This window comes from Strix aluco, chromosome 5 (assembly GCF_031877795.1).
Source record: "Strix aluco isolate bStrAlu1 chromosome 5, bStrAlu1.hap1, whole genome shotgun sequence".
NCBI lineage: Eukaryota > Metazoa > Chordata > Aves > Strigiformes > Strigidae > Strix > Strix aluco.
In genome coordinates, this window is record NC_133935.1 from 32,231,798 (window position 1) to 32,258,823 (window position 27,026).

Here is a 27,026-nt window from a genome sequence, read left to right on the forward strand (position 1 = left end):
GATTTCATGGATTGTATTCATTTCCAAACCAAGCCTAGGAAGAGAAGGAAGGGAAAGGGACAGGGAAAGGGCAGGAAGAAGGAACAACACAGGCAATGGCAAAAAAATTTACAATAGAAATATGCTTGCTCCCTTAAGCAGTGGCCAGCAGGGTCAGCCACACTACACAAATATTCCAAGCCACAGCAGCAGGGGAGTAGTATATTAAAATACAGATCAGCCACACACTGCCTTTGACAAATGGACTTGAAAGGAGAAACAAAGGGGAGCACACCTTGCCCCTCTGAGCTGGCAGCAGCAGAAGGGGGTCAAGCACTCCCCTGGCCTAGAGAAGCAGGGGCAGCAGCAGCAGCGTCACCTCCCTCTGGCACAGTGCTGAATGCTACCATCAGGCAGGAGTTGCAGTCCAAGAAAATAAAATAAAATGCACAACTGAGTTGATCCTGATGAGAGGGCTTCTGGGCCCCATGTTTGTTACTCTTGGCACACCCTTGCCAACATGACCAAAGCAGAGAACTCTTCTTTTCAATTCATGCAGAGCTCAGAGCAGCACTGATTTATTGTAGCACAAGCACTTGCCCTACAGACCAGGGAATCACTTCACGAGTAGAAGAAAAAAATTCAGCAGGATTTGTCAAAGTTTAAAAAGCAGAAGGAAGGACAGACCTCCTACAGGGAGGGAAAAAAAAAAAGAAAGAAAAAGAAAAAAGAACAAACAGCATGTCTGTATGGGCTCTGGGATCCTCTCCCACCACGCAGCTCTGAGTTCTCTGATGACAACAGTCCTATAAGGGAGTAAGGGCACAGCAGCACGTCTCTTGTCTCTTACAGTTGGTGAAGGGTTTGTAAGAGCATGTGGCGAGCAAACGAACAGGAGTCAAGAGCACGGTTTGGTCTGTGGAAAGAGAAGAGAGATATATTTAAAATACTAAACTTAAGAACTGCTTTCATATGAATTTGAATGAGCAGACAAACACTATTTCAAACACTAGGCTTGTGTGCCCAAAAGCCTACATTTAGTACATAACCTACATAACCTCTCCTCGATTATCTCTTCTGAAACCATCCCCTCACTGCTGCATGGATCACTGCTTCCCATGGAAAACTCTCTCTCCTTTGCCAAGTCCAAGCCAGTAAGATAATGACCAAGAATCAGAATATTGATTTGCATGGGTACAAAAATCAGCAGCAGATTGCTGATCTCTGCAGTCCGGTGTCTCATTTTGGGTAAAACAAAGTGGGTGAGGGTGGAAGCCCCCTTCCCTCTCTTCTGGCAAGGAGATTTTCCATATAGATCCACTGTTTACAGCCCCAAAACACAGAAGACAAGCCTGCTCATATTCAAATCTTTTCTCACCAAGTCACCTGCTATCTATTACCCAGTGGTCTTGAGGCTTTTTAAGTGTTCAAAAGAGGTAGTGTAACCTCCTGCCCCCCCCACCCCTCAGATCAAGTAACACCTGATTGGCTTTGCTGGGCCACCTTTCAGCATGCCTTACAAATAGCCCACAGAGCCTGCAGAGCATCATCTGAAAGGGCCTGCAATAGAGAGGTCTACCTCACGCAGAATAACCTGGGTGAGGTATTTCAGTTGTCATTTTTGGAAGACCCAGCCCCATTTGCAATAAGCAGGGTGATTCTGTCTAGGCAGCTCCCCATTTTTGGAAACAGAGAACGTGAACAGCTGATGTTGGTCACAGCCAGCCTCCCTCAGCTTCCACCCCTAACACCAATCCTCCTCTAACATTAAGAGGCTCCTTACTTGCTGTGGAATTAAAACTGCCTGCCACTCTGTGCTACAGCCTGTTGAAAGAGGCCATTGATATGATTCAATCCAAAGAGCAGCAACGCCCTCCCCTCAAAACAACAAAAAAACCCCCAACCCTTACAAAAAAACTCCCCACCAAGTGGGCAGGCAGATATCCACATACTTTCAGTGTTTACAGCTAAAAAAATTATGGGAAAGCACATGTGGATTCACAGCACCCTCTCGTGTCCAAAAAAAGAAAATAAGGACTGACAGCAGAGTAAGATGGATGCTGCTTACAAGTCTGTATCCATAATTTTATTATTATTTTTGAATGGAGAACACTACCTGCATCACCACAAATTGTCACCAAAAAAAGGAGAATGACTACTCCAGAAGCAAGCCCCTTGCAGCAAAAGACAGCAGAGCTCTAGCCTAGGCAGCTACTAGAACTTCACAGCTCTAGAAGCCCAAAGGAGCTAATTGCAATCCTAAAGGAAAAACCTAGAAAATATGACAAAAATGCATACAGTTTGCTGCAAATGGACTCATGGATTTGACAGAGTGCAAGTAGATTTGTTGCAGAAACAGAGCCCAAATGAGCTCTGCAGATTATTAGACTAACCAGTGAGAGGTTTGATTTAAGGTTAGGTCATGATTTTGTTCTGATTGAATTCCAAGGAAAGAGAAGGGGTGTAGGTTAATTGAGAAGCTGTTTTATCTGGACTTCAGCATTCCTGAACTGTTAGTGTTCTCTCCAGGCAACTGTAAAGGATTTAATAGGTGTTCTCCTTGTTCCCTTAGGGAAAGCATTTTAGGAAATACATATATTTAAAAAAACCCAAAGGTATATTGCTTGTATATAGTATTCCTTATGCTGCACAGGACATAAGTGTCTCTATGATAACATCACATCTTGCAACAGAGAGGTTTGCAAATCAGAGAAAGCTTCAGCACTAAGAATTTCATAGCACCAAGGACACTGCAGGCTTGGCATTCGCACCCTTACATACCAAAGGCAGCAGACAGATCTGCCTTCTACTGCAAGAGGCTTTTGGCTCTCACACAACTTTCACAGAACATTTAAACAATCTCACACTTTCAGAGACTTTCCCCTCTTGTAGTGAAATGCTGGTTATGGATTCAGAGGAATTTTTGTTGATGAATTCATTAAGACCAGAATTTTATTTTGTCACATACAGCATCATCTACAGACAAAAAACATTTATTGGTATTTTGCAGGTCTGGAGCCTGCAAAAGGAGAAGGGGACAAATGTCTTTTGTGAGCAAATTTGTTTGGAAGGACAAATCAAGTTGAGTTATGAAGCTACTCTAGGCACTGGAATCTGACATAACAATCAGAAGGGTCAAATGAATCAAAGTCTCCTTTTCTGTATTCCCAGTTTCAAGTGATTTAAATCCTCTGTCTGGAGGGCTGGGGTTGATAGACCCTAAGTGGTACTTGTTTTGATCAAGCTGGGTATCTGCCTAATTAGTGCCAGACAAAGTAAGCCATCATTCTCTTCACCCACCCTTTTATTTTAGGACTGGTATTAGATCCTTACACTGTACATATCTATTTGATCAACACACAAGATCACAGGCTGCCATGGTTTGAACTCAGCCAGTAGCCAGTCACCACATGGCCAGTCATTTACTTCAAATCCCCTTGAGGCACACATCAGACTTCTCTGTCCTTCTACATTACCCACTAAGTGCACCCCGGTCCTTGAGCAAAAGTAATCCCACACATGGGTTTACCTTTACCCAATGCAGGAGTAACCCAGACAGTCTGGGTAATGTAGTTCAAACACTATGGCGCACTATGGGGGCTTTATCCCCATCCACAGTATGTAGGAGGTTTGATGAGCAGGGCCAGCTTGCTTGGCAGATCCTCTGGTATTGACTAACCAGGTGGCTTTTGCTAAATGCATGTCCCAGTGTTTGAAAGTCCCACCACCCATTGCTCTCAGTGTAGTTTTCAGCAACCCATTGTATCGCTCAGTTTTCCCAGAGGCTGGTGCATGGCAGGGAATGTGATATATCCACTCAATGCTATGTTCTTTGGCCCAAGTGTCTAGGAGGTTGTTTCGGAAATATGTCCCATTACCTGACTCAATCCTTTCTGGTGTGCCATGGGGCATGGCGTAAGTTTGCAACCATCCAGTGGCTGCTTCCACCATTGTAAGCACATAGTGTTTGCCATGCCAAGTTTGTGAGAGCGTGATATAATCCATATCAGCCAGGCCTCCCCATATTTATATTTTAACCATCATACTCCATACCAAATGGGCTTGAACCGTTTGGCTTGCTTGATTGTAGCACACGTCTCACATTCATGGATTATCTGTGCAATAGCAGCCATGGTTAAGTCCACCCCTCGGTCATGAGCCCATCTATATGTTGCATCTCTTTCCTGATGGCCTGAGGAGTCATGGGCCCAGTGAGCCATAAATTGTTCACCCTTATGTTGCCAGTCCAGATCTACTTAAGCCACATTAATCTTGGCAGCTTGATCCGGCTTTTGGTTGTTCTGATGTTCTTCAGTGGCCCGGCTCTTGGCTACATGAGCATCTACATGGCGTACTTTCACAACCAGATTCTCTACCCAAGCAGCAATATCTTGCCATAATTCAGACGGGTTTGCCTCTGCGCTGCCAGTTGCTCCGTTTCCACTGCTGTAACCACCCCCACAGCGCATCTGACACCATCCATGAGTCAGTATAGAGGTAGAGCACTGGCCACTTTTCTCGCTCAGTGATATCCAAGGCCAGCTGGACGGCTTTCACCTCTGTGAACTGACTCGATTCACCTTCTCCTTCAGCAGCTTCAGCAACCCGTCGTGTGGGGCTCCACACAGCTGCCTTCTACCTTCGATGTTTCCCCACAATGCGACAGGACCCGTTGGTAAACAGGGCACATCACTTCTCATTATCCAGTAGTTTATTATATGGTGGGGCCTCTTCAGCACGTGCTACCTCTTCCTCTGGTGCCATTCCAAAACCTTTGCCTTCTGGCCAATTTATAATCACTTCCAGTGTTTCTGGATGGCTGGGGCTGCCTATTCGAGCCCATTGTGTGATTAATGTGACCCATTTACTCCACGTGGCATCGGCTGCATGGTGTGTAGAGGGGACACTCCCTTTGAACACCCAGCCCAGCTCTGGCAGTCGGGGAGCCAGGAGGAGCTGAGCTTCAGTCCCAATCACCTCTGAAGCAGCTCAGACCCCTTCATATGCTGCCAATATCTCCTTTTCGGTTGGAGTACAGCGGTCCTCAGATCCTCTGTATCCCCGACTCCAAAACTCCAGGGGTCGACCCCGAGTCTCCCCTGATGCTCTCTGCCAGAGACTCCAGGTGGGGCCATTCTTCCCAGCTGCAGTGTAGAGCACATTTTTATCATCTTATCCTATCCGAACTGGCCCGAGGGCTACTGCATGGACTATCTCCTGTTTAATTTGTTCAAAAGCTTGTTGTTGCTCTGGGCCCCATATAAAATCATTCTTTTTTCGGGTCACTTGATAGAGAGGGCTGACAATCTGACTCTAATTTGGAATGTGCAGTCTCCAGAAACCCACAATACCTAAGAAAGCTTGCATTTCCTTTCTGTTAGTCAGTGTGGACATAGCTGTTATTAATCACCTCCATTGGAATCCGACGACGTCCATCTTGCCATTTTACTCCTAAAAACTGAATCTCTTGTGCAGATCCCTTGACCTTACCACACTTTATGGCAAAACCATCTCTCAGAAGGATTTGGATTATTTTCTCCCCTTTCTCAAAAACTTCTGCTGTATTACCCCATACAATGATGTCATCAACATACTGTAAGTGCTCCAGGGCTTCACCCTGTTCCAGCACAGTCTGGATCAGTCCATGGCAAATGGTGGGGCTGTGTTTCCACCCCTGGGGAAGTCAATTCCAGGTGTGTTGGACATCCTTCCAGGTAAAAGCAAACCGTGGCCTGCACTCTGCTGCCAGAGGGATGGAGAAAAATGCGTTGGCAATATCAATCGTGGCGTACCACTTGGCCGCCTTCGACTCTAGTTCATACTGAAGTTCTAGCATGTCAGGCACAGCAGCACTCAGCAGTGGTGTGACTTCATTCAGGCCACGATAGTCCACTGTCAATCTCCACTCTCCATTAGACTTCCACACTGGCCATATGGGGCTGTTAAAGGGGGAGCGCGTCTTGCTGATGACTCTTTGGCTCTCTAGTTGATGAAACAGTTTATGGATAGGGATTACAGAGTCTGGATTGGTGGGATACTGCCGTCGGTGCACTGTTGTAGTGACAATTGGCACCCATTGTTCTTCGACCCTCAGCAGTCCCACAACAGAAGGATCCTCTGAGAGACCAGGTAACGCAGACAGCTGTTTAATTTCTTCTGTTTCCAAGGCAGCTCTACCAAAAGCCCACTGATATCCTTTTGGGTCCTTAAAATACCCTCTCCTGAGATAATCTATACCAAGAATACATGGAGTGTCTGGGCCAGTCACAATGGGGTGTTTTCCCCACTCTTTTCCACTCAGGCTCACCTTGGCCTCCAATACAGTCAGCTGTTGAGACCCCCCTGTCACTCCTGAAATACAAACGGGTTCTGCCCCTTTAAAATTTGACGGCATTAGGGTGCATTGAGCACCAGTGTCCACTAAAGCCTTATGCTGCTGGGGGTCAGATGTGCGAGGCCATCGAATCCACACAGGCCAATAAACTCGGTTGTCCCTGTCCTCCGCCTGGCTGGAGGCAGGGCCCCTCTAATGTTGGTCATAATACCCGCTAACGACAAATGGGTTAGTGTGGTGTGCACGGGTTTCAGCCTCATCTTGATCACTCACTTCTTGTGAATACAAGTCAGAAGTTCTTCTCATTGGATCGTGAGCAAAGTCAACCTTTCTGCTCTGTCTGGGCACTTGATTACTGGAAACTGGAGCAGCATTTCTCCTAAAAGAACCCTGTTTTGTAGTTGTTCTTCCTTTCAACTCACATACCTGCTCTTCTAGGAGGTAAGTAGGTTTTCCATCCCATTTCTTCATGTCTTCTCCATAGTCACACAGTCAATGCCACAGCTTCCCCCATGGTGTGTACCGGTTCTCTCGAGTAAAGAAACGACTGCTCCTAATAGCCGAGATTCTAGTCGACGCAGGCGGGGAGTAGGACATGTCCTCTTTAAAATTGCTGGAATTCTTGAGATAATTTCTCCACAGCCACGACAAGGGTGGAAGGGAGACTTTCTTCATATGTGGTGGTCGGTGAGCCAGTTCATTTACTGTTGGTCCCTCTTCGTCTCTTCAGTCCATTACTGCTAATGCACTGGCATATGATGAGGGTGTGCTCCGTACAAACTTCCGCCACGTGGGTCGGGTGCATTGGACTTCATCTGGAACTGTGGGTAGCCACGCATTATCTGGGTCATAGTAAACCATCTCCCACACAGCTAGCTCCCTCAAGAATTGAATACCTCTCTCCATAGTGGTCCACTTACTTGGATGACATACAAAATCTTCCTTGAAGGAATACCTCTCCCTCACAACAGGCGTCGCCTCCAGAGACTGAGATTTTCTGTCTTCTTTCCAATGGCTTTGTCAATGCTCCCTTCCCTAGACAGGGATCCTAGCTGCCTCACCTCCCTGCCCTCTAATTCCATGCTACTGGCCCCGCTATCCCAGTACCACAGCAGCCAGATAACGAGGTGCTCACCTGGATGGCAGCTGAAATCTTTTCACGTCTCAACTCACTCAGGGATAAAGATCAGGTGACTATCACTGGCTCTGCCTCCTCCTCCTCCTCCTCCTGTTGTTGTGATGGGCCTGGTTCATCATCACCCTGTAAGCTGCGAGGGGATTTTCTTGTGTATTTCTTCTTATGTATGGGAGCGACTGACACCGTCACGGGCTGGTCCTCTGGTTCAGCTGCAACACCTGTCCTCGGGGTTGTAGTGGCTGCAGTTTCTGTTACTTGGTTACCAGGTGCAGAGCCCTTCTCTTCCTCTTGAGGGTGCTGAACAGTGTTTAATAGCACTCAGTAGGCATGGGCTAGGCCCCACCATGTTGCAGTGAGCTGTGTCTTTCTGGAATTACCCGGGTGACAACATACTTTTTCCAAATATTTTACTAGTTCCTCAGGATTCTGCACCTGTTCGGGAGTGAAGTTCCAATACACTGGAGGTGCCCACCGTTCTAGGTACTTGCCCATGCTATTCCACACCCCCAGCCACTCATAATTCTCCAACCTTGGGCTAGATTTCCAGGTGATACTCTTAAATAGTTGCTTAACCCTAAACAAAACCTGAACCACATGCAGCAATGCACCAGCTCCTAGCAGTAAGATGACCATGTTAATGTCAACATGCCAAGGATATTTGAAATTCCTGAATTCCTCAAACACAACTGTAAATAGCCCCAGGGCCAATGACTGCACCCTATCATAGATCAACATTATATAGTACAGCAAAACCAAAATCTTAACCCAACTCTCACGGACTGGGAGCAACAGCATGGGAAATACATATTGCAAATGAGGCGATAAAATCTTAAGCAGCCAAGCAATCAACATTATTACCCGTTCTGTCCTTACCTCAAACCTCAGGCTCAGGCCCCACGTTGGGCGCATTGGGCACCAAAAGACTGTCATGGTTTGAACTCAGCCAGTAGCAAATCACCACGTGGCCAGTTGTTTACTTACACACACACACCCCCCACACACCCACTCCCTCTGGTGAAATAGGGGAGGGACAAAAAAAGAAATTTGTAGGTTGAATAAAAAAAAATTTAGTAACAACAGTAAGCCCAAAACGGGTAAAACGCAGCAGTGGGTTACTGACCAGCAACTGGTACGCAGCCTAACCCCCCCAGCAGCGATCCCAACCACACCAGAAAATCCCACCACACCGACTGGGAAACCAAAACTGAAAACTGAAACCAAAAATGGGACATGAGAGCACAGGTCTGCCTATATACTGAGCATGATGCCACATGATATGGAATACCCCAGTGACCAATCCAGGCCTGGCCCTCTAGCTGTGCTCCCTCTCAGCCCAAGGAAAGTTAACTCTATCCTGGCCAAAACCAGGGCACAGGCACTGTAGGAAACTGCAGAAATCCAGTGATCTGTCTGGGCAACTTCACATGGCAAGTCCCAATACTTCTTGCTTAAACCTGTAATGACTGAGTTGGAGGTATACTTGTTCAGTTGGTAAATCATGGTCATTGGCTTGTAACTGCCTAATTCTAGCCTGATTAAGCCAAAGAGAGGAGACAAACTATTCCACCAGAAGGGCCTCTAGGTTAGCATTTGCACATGTGTAAACAAGCTAGTTACATAGTTTTATTTTCCAAAACTGATCTAAGCATGGCTGGTTGCTGGACATGTACCACTGCTATGCTTTGACAGCTTCAGCCACACCAACGCTTGGAAAAACTCTTCTCCCCTATCACATCAGGCCTGCTTCCAATCCTAGTAGAACTAAGAAAAGACTGACTACCAATATTTGACTGCACCCCTATCGCCCATGTTTTTACTGACCGCAAGTTTTTGATGCTTCTATCTTTCATCAGCAGAAGATCCCAAGCTTCAGCATATTCCCCACACCAGGAAAATGAGGAAGGCTTAAGCCTTGTTCTCGAACCCATTAAAAAGCTGCTCTCACCCTATGTGGCATGTGGTTCGTGCTGAGTCAAAGAACCACCAAGTCCCAGAGGGATTCCAGACCTCTGCTGGTTTTGCTTAAAGACAATTTTGGACTGTTTCTCCCCTTGACTGCCGAAGTCCTTGCTCTCTTGAGGAAGGGACTATTTGTGATGTTTTTTCTAAATCACATCAATGCTAGAGTTCACACTGACTTAATTCCAGGAGAGATATGGCTTTCACTGCTATAGCATTATCTATGCTTTAAGACATTAAAGAAACTAAAGTTGGTGGGGGCAGGCGTTGATTCTATACCTATACTAGAAGTAACATTAAATAGAGGCAGACAGTAGAAGCAGCTTCTTCAACACTTACGCTCCCAATTTTGTTCTCAAAAAAAATCACTAGCCTTGTTGCTGTCACAGTAGGAACAGTTTCATTTAGGAACAATTCAATCTTTGTGTTTTGCAGTGTTTTGATCTGCTGGTGTTCAGTGTTATACAGCGTGACAATTCAGGTAGAACTCTGCTAACCCTCATACTCAGAAGGATGATTTGGAGAGCACAGATGGATCCAGTGTAGTCATACACTCACTCAACTCAGGCAGTGGCTAGAAACCAGTAGGTTTCCTTAAGCTCAAAACACCTCTTCTATAACTGGCATCAGCCTCTGTTTCAGAGCCAGTTAGTTGCAAAGCCAGCTTTCCACTGTTTCTTCTTTAGGATTGAGACTTACTACTCTAAACTTGCATTCTGGAGTAAGCAAGATAAAAGTAGAGGCCCACTAAACTATTAATCCTTAATTTCAGAACAGATATTTAGTGGGCTTCAACAGAACAGCTTGCATGTAGCTATTACTCAGTTTCACTAGCTCCCATGGAGAATACTGCATGACAAGCACAATACTCACTTTGTGACAAAAGCTGAGAGAACAGGGGCCAGGGATTTAGGGAAATAATCCTGCTGGACCATATGGTTCAAGGTCATAAGAATACCATAGAGGCTTGGGACAGCTTTGATCTTCTCTTCACTCTGAGTAAAGGACAAGAAGGAGGAAGTTAGACATCAGATGATGACTATTTTATCTAATCCACTCTAGTTCACAGAGGTAATGAATTCTCTGTTGAATGAAGTGCTGCCATAATCTAGCGAGCAGCTTTCACTCCTACAGTGTAAGTGCAATGTTCCCCAAGACAAAGGTAGTGAACTCCACAGCCTCCCAGCACCAGCATGTGAAATAAAACAGCAGCAAGAATATTCTAGTACTTATCAATTAGAGCCTAGTCATTGACAGCAACGACAATGCGGAAAGTAACAAACTTGCAAGTGAAACAGCCAAATCTAAGAGGCCCTGTGTCAAAGCATTCTCCTAAGGAATTTCACCCCACTTCAATTCATAAAGAATTCAGTTGCCTTAATTACACAATATTTTCTAGTATTATTCTGTAGCTCATTTTTGTACCACCTCCAGTTCTTTGTCAGGCTTCCTGATGGACTTGATGTAGTATTCCCAGAACTGGTGTCTCAGTTATGTACAACATAAAGCTCATAGTCATCCTTATTGCTGTTCCCCTGCTTACACGATGCCCAAGTTATTCTTGCTCCTAATGTAATGTTAACCTACATGTCCCAACTCTTACATTGTTTTCATTTATTTTTCCACTGTCACCCCAACTAAAGCCCTTCATTCTGTAGGCAGGATCTGGTACCTGTGTTCCTAGGTGTATGACCTTGTATTTCATTGTGTTAAGAATACCTGTTGCTCATGTGCTTCCAGTTGTGCAGGACAGAAAATGATGGAAACTGCTCCCTCTCCACATCTGCCTAATTCATCAACAGTCCTCTGTATCACAGAGGACAAAATCATCTGGCTGATCCTCAAAGGCTTTATCATCAATACCACTTCCTGGTCTGAAAGAGTTCTTCTAGAACACAAGTCTGACTTGTGCCTCATGCATATTTGCTATTTTCTGTATGGGATAATCAGTAGGTGGTAGTCCCTGAAACAAGCATTCTGCAGAACAGAAAGCCATCTCCAGTTCTGTTGAACTGTCTGAGAAGTGGAAAGCTCAGCATTGGTCCAATGTGCACAAGGAAAGGCTTAACTGATTTTTAGGAAATTAAGATGTATCCAAGCATGTCAACAGCTGTCAGTACCCCAAGCTGGATACTACCAGAAGTAAATTTATAAACCTAATTAAGAGCAGGCTGCTATAACATAGATTAGGCTATTCTGTGGTTTAGAATTGGCTTGGTTTAAGTTTCCATTCTCAGCTTCTGGGTCGCGAGGCAGTAAGAAACATTAACACTTGTAGCAAAAGTAGGCAAAGGTGCTCCTTAAGTTTGCAGACAGAACCTTTCCCCAGTCATCTCACTGAAAGTAAAGCTAATTCTAATGCAATTTGCAGGTTTCCTACCAACCCTCCATCCTTTCTCATGAAACTACATATTTGACTCTAGTACTTGGCAAAGATACTCCAAAGCATGAAGTTGAATACTACTGATCTATCATGAGTAGATGGATATATGTTTTTGAGCCAAGTTACTAAGAGGTGCCCTAAAGGGCCATATTAACTAATAATATTGTAGATTAGACTTCTGGACATGGCTTTTTATAGACACCGTAGTCCAGCAGCAGCACTATTTCCTTACCTGACCCTCCCTACCTTTAGGGAATGACTGAGAATGCAGAGCACATTAAACAGAAGAGATACAAAGAGCTGACACCTCCTTCATCCTAATGCAACCTTGCAATTTGCAATTTCTGCTGGGCCTGCAGACTTCCATTGTCCCTGGGCATGAGGCATGCACAGGCATCCAGCTGCTTCCATGGCAACGTAATTACCCAAAACCCAGCCAGTCTGGTCTTCAACAGCCTAAACAGACCATAACTTAACTCTTTCCTGCTTCCTCACCTTAAGTAGTCCCATGTGGATCAAGAGGCTTGTGATGAATGCATCTGAATTAAATGTGGCAGAAGTGAAAGCTTTTCTCATCAAGGCATCTAAAAAGAAATAAATGCACCATATTAAACAATACAGAAAGGGAGGCTATTATGGATTTTAAGATCAAGATTGATAATACAGGACCTCAGGGAATATCAGATGTTAAAGGAGTTCTGGGAAGTATTAAGATTCCAGTTGTTTTCACAGGGACTAGGTATAATCTCTGAAACACTGAGACAGGTAAAACCCAGTCCCCTTAAGTATAAGGCCTGATACAAAGGGGAAAAAAAAAGCAACCAACAACAAACACAAAACACTCCAACAAAAAAACAAAACAAAAAAACATCAACAAAACAAAATTCCCACATTGCCAAGCTTCAGATGCAATTTGATTTCAGTCCTATGCACCACAAAATGCTCTACTCAATGCATTTGAACATGTCTGCTACGTCCATACTGGTATATAAATATGATCAGATAAAGGAGAGATGCAAGAGTTAGAGCCTTGACATTTTAAAGGCTAGCAAGAATTCACTTTTCATTTGAAACCACACAGAATGAGAACACAATGAGAAAACTTGGTCAGCTGTTTTCTGGGCTCCCTCAGGACCAATATCCTGTCACAAGCTATGGGCAAACCAGTGCTTTAGCCTCTCATGTCTACAAGGTAGGCAAGGCACCCATTTTGACCTCTGACTATTCTAGTTTCTTGGAATGGGCAGAAGCCACTAGAGTGGCTGTAGAACAGTGCCAGACATTAGCCAGGGACCTCACTGTCACCTGATGGTTACTTTTCTGGAAGGAAAGTAATTGCCAGGTTCAATCTTTCCCTAAGGAGCAGCAGTAGTAAGGAACAGCTATCAAGATAAATACACATACATAAGCACACTTCAGACAACAGGAATATCCTCTTTGTTGGAGACAATTCATCTTGGGCATGAGCCAAGGCCAGCACTAGCTCAAGGAGATGCCAGCTGACTATTTTTGACTGATTTGGACCCATAAACAATTGCAGAGAACTCTATTACGTTACTGTTTTACAGACAACAGCTAACAAAGTTTCACCATGTCTATGTATTCCAAACTAAGAAATTTCAAACTAGGGAAATGCACATTTGTTTGCAGTAAATCACTCTTAAGTGGTCTTAAAAATAATTGATCCAGTTCTTTTGCACAATATTGATAGGTAGCTCAGGTATGGGAGAACTGTACTGCTGGGGGATTTGAAAACGATGAAAGTCAGTGGTCAGATGCCTAGGAGCATTTGGAAATTCCTGTTTCCAAGTGAGAGCATGAAGGGATACCATTAGTCCACACAAAAATCAGACCTAACCCACAATATACAGTGAGGAACAGTCCCTTGACTGTACATTAGCTTCTGCGCCTTGTCCCATGTTGCAAATCTCTCCTCCCTGAAGAAATTAAAGATGTTTCAGACTGATAAGAAGAGGTCTCTCTTTACACTCTCTTAATACTACACTGGATAGGCTACTTCCTGCAAATACTTTTTAAATAAACAGCCTAGAAAAAGTAACTGACCTTGGAACACAGAACCACTGGCTATTGACAGCGTAGCATCAAGAAGATGCAGTAAGGGCAGCACAGGTCCACTAAAAGAGCAACTACAACAGACACTTATCAAGCTTTGGAAGCACAAGATATGCTAAGTTCAGAAAGAATCTCTACTTTCACTCCACGCAACAGCAAGGCACAGCTTGGTACTTTTGTTATCTGGGGCCTCCTGTTGCCAGGGACAAAACAGTCCAACAGCCCGGCCCATTCCAAGGGGCCTTCCTCTGCCTCGCACTGGTGTCCTTCACCCTGAAGCAGATCACACCATGAAGTGAAGAAAGGCCCAGTCACCTGTTGTTTCATGCACTGCTGTTTTCACTGGGGCTTCATCTTTGAAGACCGAAGATATCCTTAGGAGAGTTGTAGCTACTTTCTCTACATCAGATGTATCTGTCTGAAAGACAAGAAAAAAAATATAATTTAGGGACCATTCAGTTCACTGCTCACCAACTACAGAAGATGGGTCTCTGCTAGGGCTGTGATGGGAATTACAGCCTTCAGCAGATTGACATCAGTTTTGCCTTGGCCATATCCCAAGGCATAAGCAACATTAAAACAAAGTTACTCTATGTAGAAGCTCTGGTGCCAGTATAAGCATTAACTGCATCATCTGCTTCCGTAAGGTTCCTTGGGATCACTGGGGAGAAGATGCAAAACCAGGTCTCAAGAGAGAAAGCTATCACCTCTGAGGATTAAATTATTCTGAGAGAAAGTCAAGCACAGAAGACCACCGGCTCACCCACCTGCTGAGCTATTAGCACAGAGCACTTCGGTCCTAGTCGCAGCAGCTTCTCTGGTGATGGGAAAGCAAGGAATGTGGCAACATCCACAGGAGGAGATGGCACTGGAGTTGAATCCTGAAACAGGCGGAATCCATCTCAAGTTTACTCTTGGAAGTAAGTAAATTGGTTCAGCAACAAAGGCATATAGGACAGGTCAGGACACAGGTACACCAGGTCAGGATTTGTTCTATTTGAAAACTATTTGAGGCTGGAATGACTCCAGAGTTGAAACAGCCAGAATACGCCAGGACAACTGCATGGCATTGCATGTGCAAGGTTTCCATCTTCTGGACATGGGAAGACTTTTTCTACTTGTCTTTGTTACAATCGCTACTCAGCCTTTCCCTACATACATGTGTGCACATGCACACTTTAACAAAACATATTTCCAAGTCATCCATTTTCTTTATTTCCTGCATGTTACCTCCCTGTTACTACAGTGCCAGCTGACACAGGAATGTGAACTCCTGCCAGCACTCTAAGTTCAGACTCACTCCAGATCTCATTTCCTCCTTTACTCTTCTCCAGCTGAGGAAACAGGAATGCACCTGGAAGTAAGCCTACCTGTGAATCAATTATCTTCTTAGGAGTCAGTGACTCCTGTTCTCCCTGTCCTCTCTCCTTCAGCTGTTGCTGTTCTTCCTCCTCCTCTTCTTCCTCTTCTTCCTCTTCCTCCTCTTCATCTTCATCCTCCTCCTCCTCCCCTTCATCATCACTAAGGTTTGAGAGTTATGTGTTACATTAATTACACACTTGCAATTCCTGTACACTGGAACTCAAAACATTTTTTCAAGAACAAAAAAGCAGCCTTCCCTCAAGTCTTACTGCAAGAAGTACATCTCCATCTACAACCGATTAAGAGGACACTCAGGCTTCAGTCACCCAGTTGACAATGGCTAGCAAAAAGCGAGGAATGCAATCAATAACACTAAGATAAGTCTATTGATGACAACGAGACACAGGCTTATCCTGCTTATGGAATCCCCTAGTGGTGCTCCACACTGCACACTGAAACAAACATCCATCTGCAATGTTACAGTTCTTATTTTAAAATAGATGGGTTAATGAAAGTGTTGATGAAAATTGTTGGAAATTTTCTGATTTAAACTCTGGTACCCTGCCTACCTCAAAGATCCCAGCACAGATGCCATATTGAAGCCTTCAAGGATCTCCTGGAGTTGCTCACACCCCTCTTCTCCCAGACAGTTACCTAGGTTGATTGAAGAAAGGGAGTAGACTTAACAGAGGCACACAAGTTTGTTCTTGAGGATTTAGATGCATATTCTTGTCTACCTCTTATTTCTGAAATTGAACATTTATGTCATTTCTACACAACACCTTAGAGGCAACAACTCAGACTTCAGTTATCAGAATCAGTTGTTAAACAAATTTCAGCAGCATGACAACGGTTTGAGACAAACAATCCCTCTAATTTTTCAGAGTGTCTCAGAGAGAGTTCCTGCTAGTTCTATAAACACCTCGTTCTCAGTGATTCTAAAACAAGGCACAGTACCACTGAAATGCAGTGACCCAAGGTACAAACAACAAAAAGTCAGCACTAGTCAAAGTTCTCCCACTCTTCTGCAGAGATGCACAAAGATGGTTTTGTTTGCAAGTACAAAATATCTGAGATCACAATGAACAATTTAAAAAGTTTTACTGAAAACAGGTATAGGTATCAGTTCAATCTTTCCACCACACAAGATGTACTGAAACTGCTTAACTTTAACAATTAACTGAGTTCATGGCTTAAGAAAGCTTTCAGGATCTAACTGTTTCCTGTCCCAAGGTCATCCAAGTTCAGCTACACTCAGTACTATTTTTTTAAATGCTGACAATTGCAAGACTAGAATATGGGATACTGTCAACATTCTTCCTAGTGGTTTCTCATTGGGATCAGACTAGACATACTTTGGTCTAGCAAACTTACGTACCATTGAGATCCAACCTCTCCAACTCTGCCTTATCTTCAATAGCTTCAGCAACAGTCAGAGCAGCATCTCGTTTGATCTCACAGAAGGACAAATTCAGCTCCTAAGCAGAACAACATTGTTTGCAGAATTTCTATTAACATCTATTATCCCCATAAGCTTCATGTGCTCACAAGCATACTGGAAAGAATCTCATTTGAGAGAAATACTTTGTATAGCTAAAAGAGGTATTTTGAAATATACTATTGTTAAGAGCAGCACTACTGAAGGTAACCCCTTTACTAGAATAGCCATAGAGACCAAACCATTCTGACTGCTCACCTAAAAGGCAGCAGACATTCAGTCCTTAGCAACAGCTGACTGGAGATCTTCACTTATTTGAGAATCATGAGAGCATTCCAGAATTCACACACCAGTAAATCTTACTGAAGAAGGGTAGCTACTACACTAAATGGACAGCACGTTTGCTTTTGAACACTTAGGTTGCACGCTAAGGCCTTCAAAAGACAAACTACAAGTGGTACTACCTCTGATAAACACAGCTAGAAGAGAAACAGGGTGGACAGACTAGTAAGACTAAAGTTATTCAACAGCCAGGCACCATCCCCCACCATTCCACATTGTGCTCAATCAATCCTTTCCTGAGAAGAGATTTAATATTAACAGCAAAAGGGAAGTTGTCCTTGAACAGAATGAATCAGCTACAATTGCTTCATGCTAACCTCCCTTAACTACTTCTGCTCTAGAAAAAAGGATTTAACTTCTGGCTGTTCATCTCAATACTCCCATTAGAATCCTTACTTAAGTTTTCCTGGGACATTCAGATATAAATTCCAGTAGAACCAGCAGAAGCCTAAGCAAGGGGTCTTCACACCACAGAGCACCTACTTCCTACTGTACTAGGTTCATATACATAAGTATTAGTACTCAGATGAATTTTTGTCTTTGACTGTAAACTGCAAGATTAGGAATTACATGTTCAGCATCTGTTCCAGTGCAACCCATGGCAGGTGTTTCTAGAGATCCTAGTTTACTTACACTACTGACTAGCCCATCTTGAATGTTGTCAAACACAAGTCCTGTGCAAATAGGGATGTAGGAAGCTGTGGTGTTGCCAAAAAACTAAAAATATTTGGACCTTTGACACATGCCCTAACAAAGTGTTAACTGTAATCTCTTCATCATTTCAGAGTTCATACAAACTGTTTGTCAAGAGGAATGTCTCAGTCCCTGCTCACAACTCTGAGGTTCTAAAAGCAGATATTTCCATTATCAGATTTCTTGAATAGCACTTGCTGAGTTGAACCAACAGCTTCAAAAACATCAAGTAGTATCTAAACAAATCACTGGTACACCTCCATGTAGAATAGCCTTAGCTGGATGCGGCAATGCCACTGATCTACAATACAGCTTACCGCTTTCGAGTTCAGAGCACAGAGCCTGCACTGAAGTGAATCCCACTTTAGAATAATCAGTAGTGCTAAGAGAATGGACAGAAACCCAGGAAATTGGAAACAAGGCATTTTCAAAAGAGATTCAAAGCTGAACAGGAAGAAGACATACCTTTAATTTATGAAGCCCTTCTTTAACAGCATCAGCAATAGCAACAGCACCCTTTGAACGCACCAGGCAGTCTCCAAAGTTGATCACTTCAATCTGCCGAAGCGCCTTCAGTGTCTGCAAGGTAGCACAAATTTGAAATTACAGATACACAAAGTAAATGAATGTCTTATCAATCCTGGAAGGTCCTCTTTCCTACTGCAGTGTGGCATGTGGCTCCACCAACTCAGAGGTGCTAATGCTAACTATTCTGAGAAGAGTGGGAGGCAGAAGCCAAACCCAAAGGAACTGTTTTGAACAACTTACCTCTGCCATTGCCACAGCTCCTTTCTCTGTGAAGGTGTTGTCATTCAAGTTTATAACCTTAAGCAGTGGGTTGATAGCAAAGGCCTGGGCCAGTGCCGTGATGCCAGGATGGTTAATTCCATTCTGTGGCATATGGACCTCCTCTAGAGTCCCAATGATCTGGGAAAGGATGCAGATGAAAAAAGCTGTTAAGAGACATACTTCAGCTCAAAAGTATAGTGCTCACTCTTTAGGATTTGCTTAAAATTGTCTTCCTCCAACTCAAAACTCCATTAGCTCTTCTACATAGAACTATTTACCAGCAATTATGTCACAAATCTAAGTGAAATTGCAGGCTCATGGCAAGTGTCAGGTTAATATAAAGCCCCTGATTCTAAGAGTCACAGGTAGCATCCGCCCTGCGTGTCTGGTCTAGGATACCTTAAAACAAGAGTTCTTTACTGTGGTTCAACAACCCTGAAATAGATCAAGAACATCACTGAATATTTTTTTAATTAAGTCTACATTTCACTCTGACTGCAGAAGCAAACCCATAAGAAAATTAGTATGAACACTGTTTATGGATTAACCAGCATGTCACAAAACAGAGTAATGAATCCCATTTTGATAGTGCCATTCAGTCTGAATTCCTCATGAACCACTTTATTACGTGCCTCTCAAGTATTTAAGAAGTCTCATTCTTGCCATGATTGCTGATTAGTCAAAAGTCACATCCAGACATCTCTTTACAAAAAAGAACAACCTATAACCTGCAATATCATTGTTAATATACCTGAAAATATGCATTGTAATTCAGAAGATGCTTTTAGCAGCAGTGGAGGAAGGAAAAGGAAAGTAGGTGGCCTCAACCACAGTGAATTCTCTTCCTCCAACAAAAGTGCAAGTTGGCCAGAGACAGCTAGAGAAATCTAGGCATCATTTACAGCCCCCTCATAGGATGATCCTAGTGAAAACACTAGGTTGCTTTTGTCAGATGATTGAACAACTAAGCAGAGAAGCACTCAGGAGGTCAGCTGGCACACCTACCCCAGTGCCAGATAACCTCCATTAGCACAGAGGGAGAAGGAATAGGACTACTATTAATCTACTCAGGAGATGCCTATTTCTCCCTCAAGTAACTACTTTACACAGTCACTAGTGTTCAGAAACTTAGGTCACAGAAACATTCAGTCATCAATTCTAATTGCACTTGTTGAAAATTCCAGTTTCAGCAGCAAACAACATCACAACTTTAGTGAACCAACAACCACCACCCCTGCCTCCAAGCCGACACAAGCTCTGCGTGCATTATCTTCCACATTAGCACACCTTGCTCCATTTTGGTGTCAAGAAGCTCTGGTTTGGTACTTACCCCAAAGGCTTCAGCCAGGGCAGTGGCACCGTCATTCTCCAGACGGTTTCTGCCAGCCACAAATATTTTCAAAGCAAGAGGCTTGCCCTGGGCACTTGATTTCCTGTGACACTCTTTCAGAGCAGCTGCCAATATCTAAAGATAAAACAAGCAGTTTATACTACCTCAGCATCTCATTCTGAAGGAATCCAAAGGTGTTTGTATATCTAGCTCAAGAAATACTTTGGTCACTGCTGCTTCTACAGTAGGGTATACAATAAAACTGTCTGTAGCTACAACATGTGCACAGTCTTAGGCAAGAAGTGATCATTTTGCAACACTAGAACACGCTGACCCCATTAAGAACATTTGATTCTTAAACAGGCAAACATATAGGGTCTTATTGATAACAACCCAGTTAGTCCTGGTTTTCTGCTTCATCCAACAGGCATCCCTTCAGTGCTAGGCTTTGTAATCCTGGTCTCCCAAATCCAAGGCTACTAGCTCTCTTGACATGGAATCTAATGTTTAGGATAGAACTGTTTCCCTATCCTGGAAAAACAGATGAACTTTCCATAACTCAGAAATTTATCCATGAAAACACGTAGACAGAAGGGATCTTGAAACTGGAGAAATGGCCAACAAGAATATCATTAAGTTTAAAGGGAAATGAGAAGTCCTGCAAATGGGGAGGAATAACCCCACATACCAGCATAAACTGCGGGTCACCTGGGGGCAAAATAGCTTGGCAGAGAAGAACCCTGGGGTCCTAGGGGGTGAGAAGTTGACTATGAGCTAGCAATATGCACTTGCAGCAAAGAAAGTCCACTGGGCTACCTTGAGAAAAGCACTGTCAGCAGGTCAAGGGAAGTGATCCTTCTCCTCTACTCAGCCCTGTGAAATGCATCTGAGTACTGTGTCCAGTTCCAGGCTCCTACATGGACGTACTGGGGTGAGTCCAGCAAAGGGCCCCAAGGATCATTAAGGAATTGGAGAATTTTATATACTGGGAGAGTGCTAAGAGCTAGGATTATTAAGGCTGGAGAAGAGAAGGCTTTGGGGGAGATCTTATCCATGTGTAAGAACAGCCAGAATAACAGGATGGGGGAAGAAGGTGGTGTAAAGAAGGTAGAGTCAGACACAAATGCAAACAACTCAATGCAGAGAAAATTCCATTTAAACACAAAACACCCTTTTTTACTGTGAGGGTTGTTAAACGCTGGGACTTACTATCCAGAGAGCCTGTGAAGTCTCCATCCTTTGAGATATTCAAAACCTGACTAGACACAGCCCTGAGCAACCTGGTCTATTTGCCTTGAGCAGGGGAGTTGAACTAGATGATCACCAAAAGATGCCTTCCAACTTCAACCATTGTGTGATTCTGTGTAGGGCAGTCTGAAGCCAAGTCCTGGCTCTGACCTCATTCTCAAAAAGCAAACAACCCTTACCTTGCCACCACCAATGCCCATGCCACAGTTATTGAGCTTGAGTTCCTGTAGGGTGTAGCATGTGGGGCTCTTCAGCAGCGCCTCAAAGCCACGCACACCGTCTGGCCCAAAGGCATTGTCACTCAGGTCCAGCTCCACCAGCTGGGCTCCAGCCGTGATGAGTGCATCTCCCAAAGAGATCTGTAAGGAAACAGATGGCAGTGGGTAGGAGGGAGGGAGTGGATTGACTTTTAGTGACAGCATCACTGCAGTGGCTAGGTATGACAGTGATGCTGCAAAAAATTTCCATTTTGAAGACATTCGGCAAAGCTGCATGGGAAGATAAAACTTTACAGCTAAAGCCAGAGAAGTTGCGCAAATCAAGATAAAGATAACCGTAAGGCAAGTACCAAGAAGTTATCCCATCTCTTTAGATCAAATACACACTTTTCAAAGTGAGTTTCCCCCTCTACAGTTCCAGAAAGAAATATCATTTTCATTGTGTTGATCTTATGTTCTTGCTTCACAGGACTCAAGGAGGCAGGGAGCTCTGTAATGCTCTTGGAAGAGATGGCCATATGCCTTTATTTAGAAAGCTTGGTTCCCATTCTATCTATCGGATCACAAGGATGTCTTCCCCAGTGACAAGCTTCTTCACTAGCATGGACTTGCATTTGGCTTTTCATCAACTCTTCTCCACCTCATACAGAAGGAGCAAAAAGGAATCACTCACCTATTCTGAGACACTTAGTGTTAACAGCATACAGAAAGATCAGCTCTGTGCTAAAAACATACTCCCACAAAAAGCATGACAGGTGAGAAAAGAAGTTATATTAGTCAGAAGTCTCAGAACTAGTTTTTACTTACCAAAGCAGGAGGGATCTCAGACCTTAGTCTCCCTGTGAACATGTCACTCCAATGACACCTCTAAAATAAGAAACATACAGATAGAAACCATTAAAAATGTTTAGGACAACACAGTTGTACAGGGGTTTACACATACAAACTGCATTACATCACTGGGGACAGCTTAATGCCATCTGCCTTCCCTTGGGCTTGTCATTTAATTGTGCTAAAGAGCTATGAGAACTAACATTACAATTATTTCACTTGCAAAGACATAAAGGCACTGAAACGCACATTGTAAATAACTATACAAGAACTCTTGCTTGCATTCAAGCTGGAATTCTTTTCTGCTGAGAAAACTACCACAAGAAAAAGCAGCAGGAAACTGAAGGATACATTAAGAATGCAGCTTTACTAAGGTATGGGGCTCAACAATCTGGACTTGCTTGAAAAGCCGCACTTGGGTGATTAACGTGAATCAATGTTTCATACTCCTCTCCTGTAAAGGACAGTGCCTCTAGCATCCTCCTAATGTTAGGCTAGAGCAGTAGTAGGGAAACATAGCTTGGACATGGAAAAACCTCCTGGAGCATTTCCTCCATTATTTCTTCCCTATTCAGACATTCTCTGAAGACTCATTCTTCAGATGATCTGATCATTCTTCAGAAGATATGACCCAGTTTTTCTGTTAGAACTTAAGTTTTGTTGCCACAGTTCTTTGTTTAGAGAGGCTCTTCCTTGCACAGCTTCCCAGCTTTAAGATTGGAAGGCTTCTGAACAGAAACAGTTAAGAATGCAGGAAGCATTCCCATTATCCCAAAGTCCCCAAGTCCTGCCATATTTTCCTACTGGAAGAACCACCAAGCAAGCTTTAGGGCTAATTCGAGGCAGGCTACTGCAGGAAGAGCGTAAATAGGCCTTCAGCATTTCTACATCACTCCTTCCCCTTCACCACTACCCACTTGAAGATCTCACCTTGAGCTCCGATTTCTTCTCCAAGGCTTTGGCAATGACCTTTGCTGCCTCCACACCCACTGTGTTGCCTTCCAGGCGCAATGCTTCCAGGCCATCAAATTCCTCAATTTGCTTGATCACTTCTTCAGCTGCAAAAAACAGACAGTCTTGTTGGCCTTTTAACTATCATCTTAGGTACCACAGTAACACTGTGATGCAGCAATACTTGCTCAACTCTACCCTTAGCGAAAACAGCTGAGCAACATGATCTGAAAGAATCCTGAAACAGCAATGGAGAACAGAACTAAAACATCAGGTCACTGGAGAGAATATTCTCCATTCCCCACCCTGCCTTTTAATAATTTATTTCTAGTTCTATTCTCTGATAGCCATCCTCCTATTTGCAAAAGTAAACTTCCTTACTTACTCCTAAGTATGATTCCTCTGCCACTCAGCACATGATTTAGGAGCTAGACTTAATGTGTCTACAAAGATGCAAGGACTAAGCTAAAAGTTGATGGGAATTGGTGCCACATCAACAGGAGGAAGTTCCCACTGACTGGCAAAAGTAGATGTCTGTTTAGCAAATGTCAGGGCAGAACAATTTAACTCTAGAGTAATCCTATGCAAGACACAGGGGCAGGCTGCAGACTCTCTCCTGTCAATAGGCACTTGTTATCATTCCCAAGCTCCAAAGCCTTTCCCCATAGTTCAGTGGCTTTGCACTACTAAAAGGGTATATAAAAAAAAGTACCACCTTTGGAATCAGTAAAAAAGGTACACACTATAGCAAATAACCTCTCTGAAGAGCATGCGGCAGAAATGTTGATCTAAGAATATATGCATATTCTCCAGATATTCACTACATTAGCAGTCACAGTAAGACATTTTTAATCAGGGAACACACATACACCAGCAAGAGATATTCTGGAAGAAAAATAACAAGAGTCTAACCAGTTGATTAGAATATGGGAAGAAACTGGACTACTGCAGCGGACTAACATATCAGTCTGTTCCTCTGTGCAGGTCTTTGAAGCATCTACTTGTTCCAAGTGCTGTCATGCACTTGCTTGTGCTTTTTAAAAGGTGCACTGACTTCTAATGCACAGTGACTGTCAAAAGCACTTGGAGAGAACAGCTAGAAAACACGAATCACACACCAGAGAGCCAAACACCAGCTCTGCCAGCTGTAGCACTGCCAGTGTAGCAGGTCAAAGCAGGGTACAAGAAGGGAAGGAAATGTCTCTATCAGAAGCAGCTGTAGCTGAAAGACCCTTCTATCACAGCTAATGAGAACTTGGCCATGCAGGATTAACAGGAGGTTTACCACAAGACTTTAGAATTTCAGGGAGACACTTCCCAAACACAAAGGTATTTTCTCTTACCATCTTCAGCAGTATTGAGTTTAAGGCTCTGGCCTTTGAAGCTCAACTGTCCACCACCCACTTTGGTTTTGGCAAGTGACTCTGCAAGTTTAGTGATGTCTTCTGATGCCATTTTTCTGCTTTTCCAAATGTTAAGAGCTGTCAATTAAAAGAAATTGTCAGCATAAAAAAGAGCAAAGTACAATACATAATCTGCATGAATAATCATATTTATTTGAACACTGATGTGGTTTTTGTTCCTGAGATACTGAGCTTTCAGTGTCATTAGTGTTTTCCCCATAGCTCACTTATGACAGCTAGGCTAGATTAATATTCCAAAGCCAGCCAGTCAGATGGTGTTGATTCTTCCAATACTCATAAGACTTGGGTTTTGATGGAATTGTTACACTTCATAAATAACCAGTAGCTAAAACCATGGATTAAGGCCACATTAAGACATTACTCTTTGCACAACACAACTGAAATGTAACATTCCTCCCTCCCCAAACCCTATCCTTTAATTACACAGTGCCCATTTCCCCTGTTCTCCAAAGCAAGCTAGAATGAACACAACTGGTTTGGCTTTTCAGTGATATCCTCAGTAGTGCCCCTGTCAGCACAGTTCTAGAACCACGAGTTGCTGAAAACATCACGTGTGCTGCATACAAAACTCTGTCAGGTTTGTGGGTTCTCTTTCCTTTTGGATGTCCCCCCCAGATTTATCACACACATTAAACAGGATGACCTCACACTGATGATAAATTAGCAAACATTTTGCCTTGAGGCAGAAGTTTGAAGCTAGCCATGCCTAGTAGCATCTGCATAACATTATTTAATGAATATCAATCACTGTGTGAAATAACTGGCCTCCATTCATTCAGCAGGATAAACAGAGCATGTTTCTTATCCCAGCACCTCCACCGGGATAAAAGACTACACACAACTAGTGCTTAAAAGCAACATACTTATAAAACAGACTTCTGGTGTCAGAAGGGATGAAGGTTCCTTCCTACAACAGAAAACTGGTTCCCTTCCATTCTTGTCTGACTTAGAAATAGCCCCACACTCTTGCAGCTCCTTGAGCTCAACAGTGCTGGTTTTAAAACATCCCCTAAATGAAAGCTGTATGTACATGCTTTCCTTCTGACACCTAGCTGTGAAGTATTTGCCTTCAGCTTCCCCAGAGTACAGCCTCTCCTCAGTTTTCATTAACTTTAGTATTGCTTTTGGACACAGAGGGTAAAAAAACATCCCCAAGGTTGATGAACATCACTTTTCTCGGATGACTGTCCTCTCAAGTAGGTGCTGCCAGTAGAAAGATGCTCACATAACTTACTCCACCCCTGCCAGGCCACATAGATACCAGGCTGATGGACATTCCCAACCTCTGCCAACCCAACAGTGAGAAGAAAGAAAGAGAGAATATCATCCAACCCATGAAGGCTTTACTAGGCAGGAACAGAAGTTAAAATCCAGAGAAGCCAGTCCATTCACCCAGTTTAATTATTAAATTTACTTTTAAATACCTCATCACCCTAATGTTTAAAAAAAGAGTTCTGTTCTACTATGATGCTCTTCTACACTCTACAGGTATACTCACTCCCTTCGCTTCTCTTTCCCTTAAATCCACTTTTACTTTCTTCACCTTAACACACAGGCTACTTCCTAATTTCAACATACGACTTCATCATCACATCCTGAAGCATGTTTTACTGCAAACATGTCAACCACGCCCAATTGTCAACCTACCAGAAGTCTTTCCACTGATAGTTCTTCCGCAGGGTAAGCTTTAAAAAAATAAAACAGAAGAGTTAGTATGTTTGGCAAGTAAAACCAAGACCTGGAAATGCCTGAAGAGCGGTCTCCTTGTTACCTGGAGACTGTATGAAGCTGTACGCTTCCCCATCGTTGAAAAAGTTAGTTCAGCTGAATGCTTTATTCACAACACTCTGTCCGCGCCAACAGACCCCACACCGGCCACCTGCTGTGCTCTCCCAAGGAGGAGCCTGCTCTGCTCTCCCGGCAACGGCGGGCGCAGCACCCGGCTGGCGGGAGCGCTGGGTGACGGCCCAAGGTTACCCTCCGGCCAGCCCCTGACAGCCCCCGGTGACTGCTGGGGGCTCCTCTCTGCCCCCGAGGGGGCTGCCGAGCGCCGGCCACGCCGACACCTGCTCTCCGCGGCGGCCCCCTTGACACCCCCGCCCCGGCCCCGGCCCCACATAACGGGCCCCGCTGTCCCGGGAGACGGCGCCGTTTCCCCCCTTCCCGCCCCACGCGCGGGCGGCCCCCACTGTGCCGCGTGGCGCCTGGCGCGCGGGGAGACCGGGGGCGTCGAGGGGGCTCCCGCGGCCAGGCACGCGTGACCCGCATCCCCGAGGGGGACCCTCGCCTCCGCGGGGGGGGGGGGCGCGCAGGGAGCCGGGCGGCGGCGGGGGGGGATTGTTAGCCTGCGGGATCGCCTCACCCCGCGCACGCTCCCCTCCCGCGGCCGCCAACGGCGGCGGCTGCCCCCTGCCCTGCCCTCACCTCACCTCCGCGCCGCCGTCGGCCGCTGGCTGCCGGGGAAGGATCGAGCGGCGCCGGCCCGAGCCCTCACGCCGCCGCCGGGGCCGATGGGGGAGGGGCGGGCGGGGGAG

General features: G+C 44.4%; 1 protein-coding gene across 2 annotated transcripts; it reads right to left on the reverse strand.

Moving 5' to 3' along the window:
- RANGAP1 (Ran GTPase activating protein 1) lies at nt 1-27,025 on the reverse strand. Of its 2 annotated transcripts, none has more exons than XM_074826761.1 (17): nt 26,922-27,025; nt 26,140-26,177; nt 24,412-24,549; nt 23,048-23,175; nt 22,094-22,153; nt 21,248-21,427; nt 19,821-19,955; nt 18,470-18,628; nt 18,167-18,280; nt 16,607-16,706; nt 15,798-15,882; nt 15,237-15,387; nt 14,634-14,747; nt 14,182-14,284; nt 12,289-12,377; nt 10,284-10,405; nt 1-895 (listed from the first exon to the last, which is right to left on the reverse strand). In XM_074826761.1, exons 3-17 carry the CDS (start codon nt 24,521-24,523, stop codon nt 826-828), a joined length of 1,722 nt encoding a protein of 573 aa, XP_074682862.1. In that variant the 5' UTR covers nt 24,524-24,549; nt 26,140-26,177; nt 26,922-27,025; the 3' UTR covers nt 1-825. The 2 variants fall into 2 exon arrangements, with proteins under 2 accessions (XP_074682862.1, XP_074682861.1); XM_074826760.1 differs by having other exon boundaries at nt 26,917-27,005.
- Between the last annotated feature and the right edge of the window lies 1 nt (nt 27,026).

Excerpts from the sequence above, each read along its gene's own strand:
- RANGAP1 (XM_074826761.1), bottom strand. The coding sequence starts at position 24,523 with ATGGCATCAGAAGACATCACTAAACTTGCAGAGTCACTTGCCAAAACC. Across the intron at positions 22,154-23,047 it reads AGAAGAAATCGGAGCTCAAG|AGGTGTCATTGGAGTGACAT; the intron begins GTGAGATCTTCA and ends TTCTTATTTTAG. Across the intron at positions 14,285-14,633 it reads CTGTGCTAATAGCTCAGCAG|ACAGATACATCTGATGTAGA; the intron begins GTGGGTGAGCCG and ends CTTGTCTTTCAG.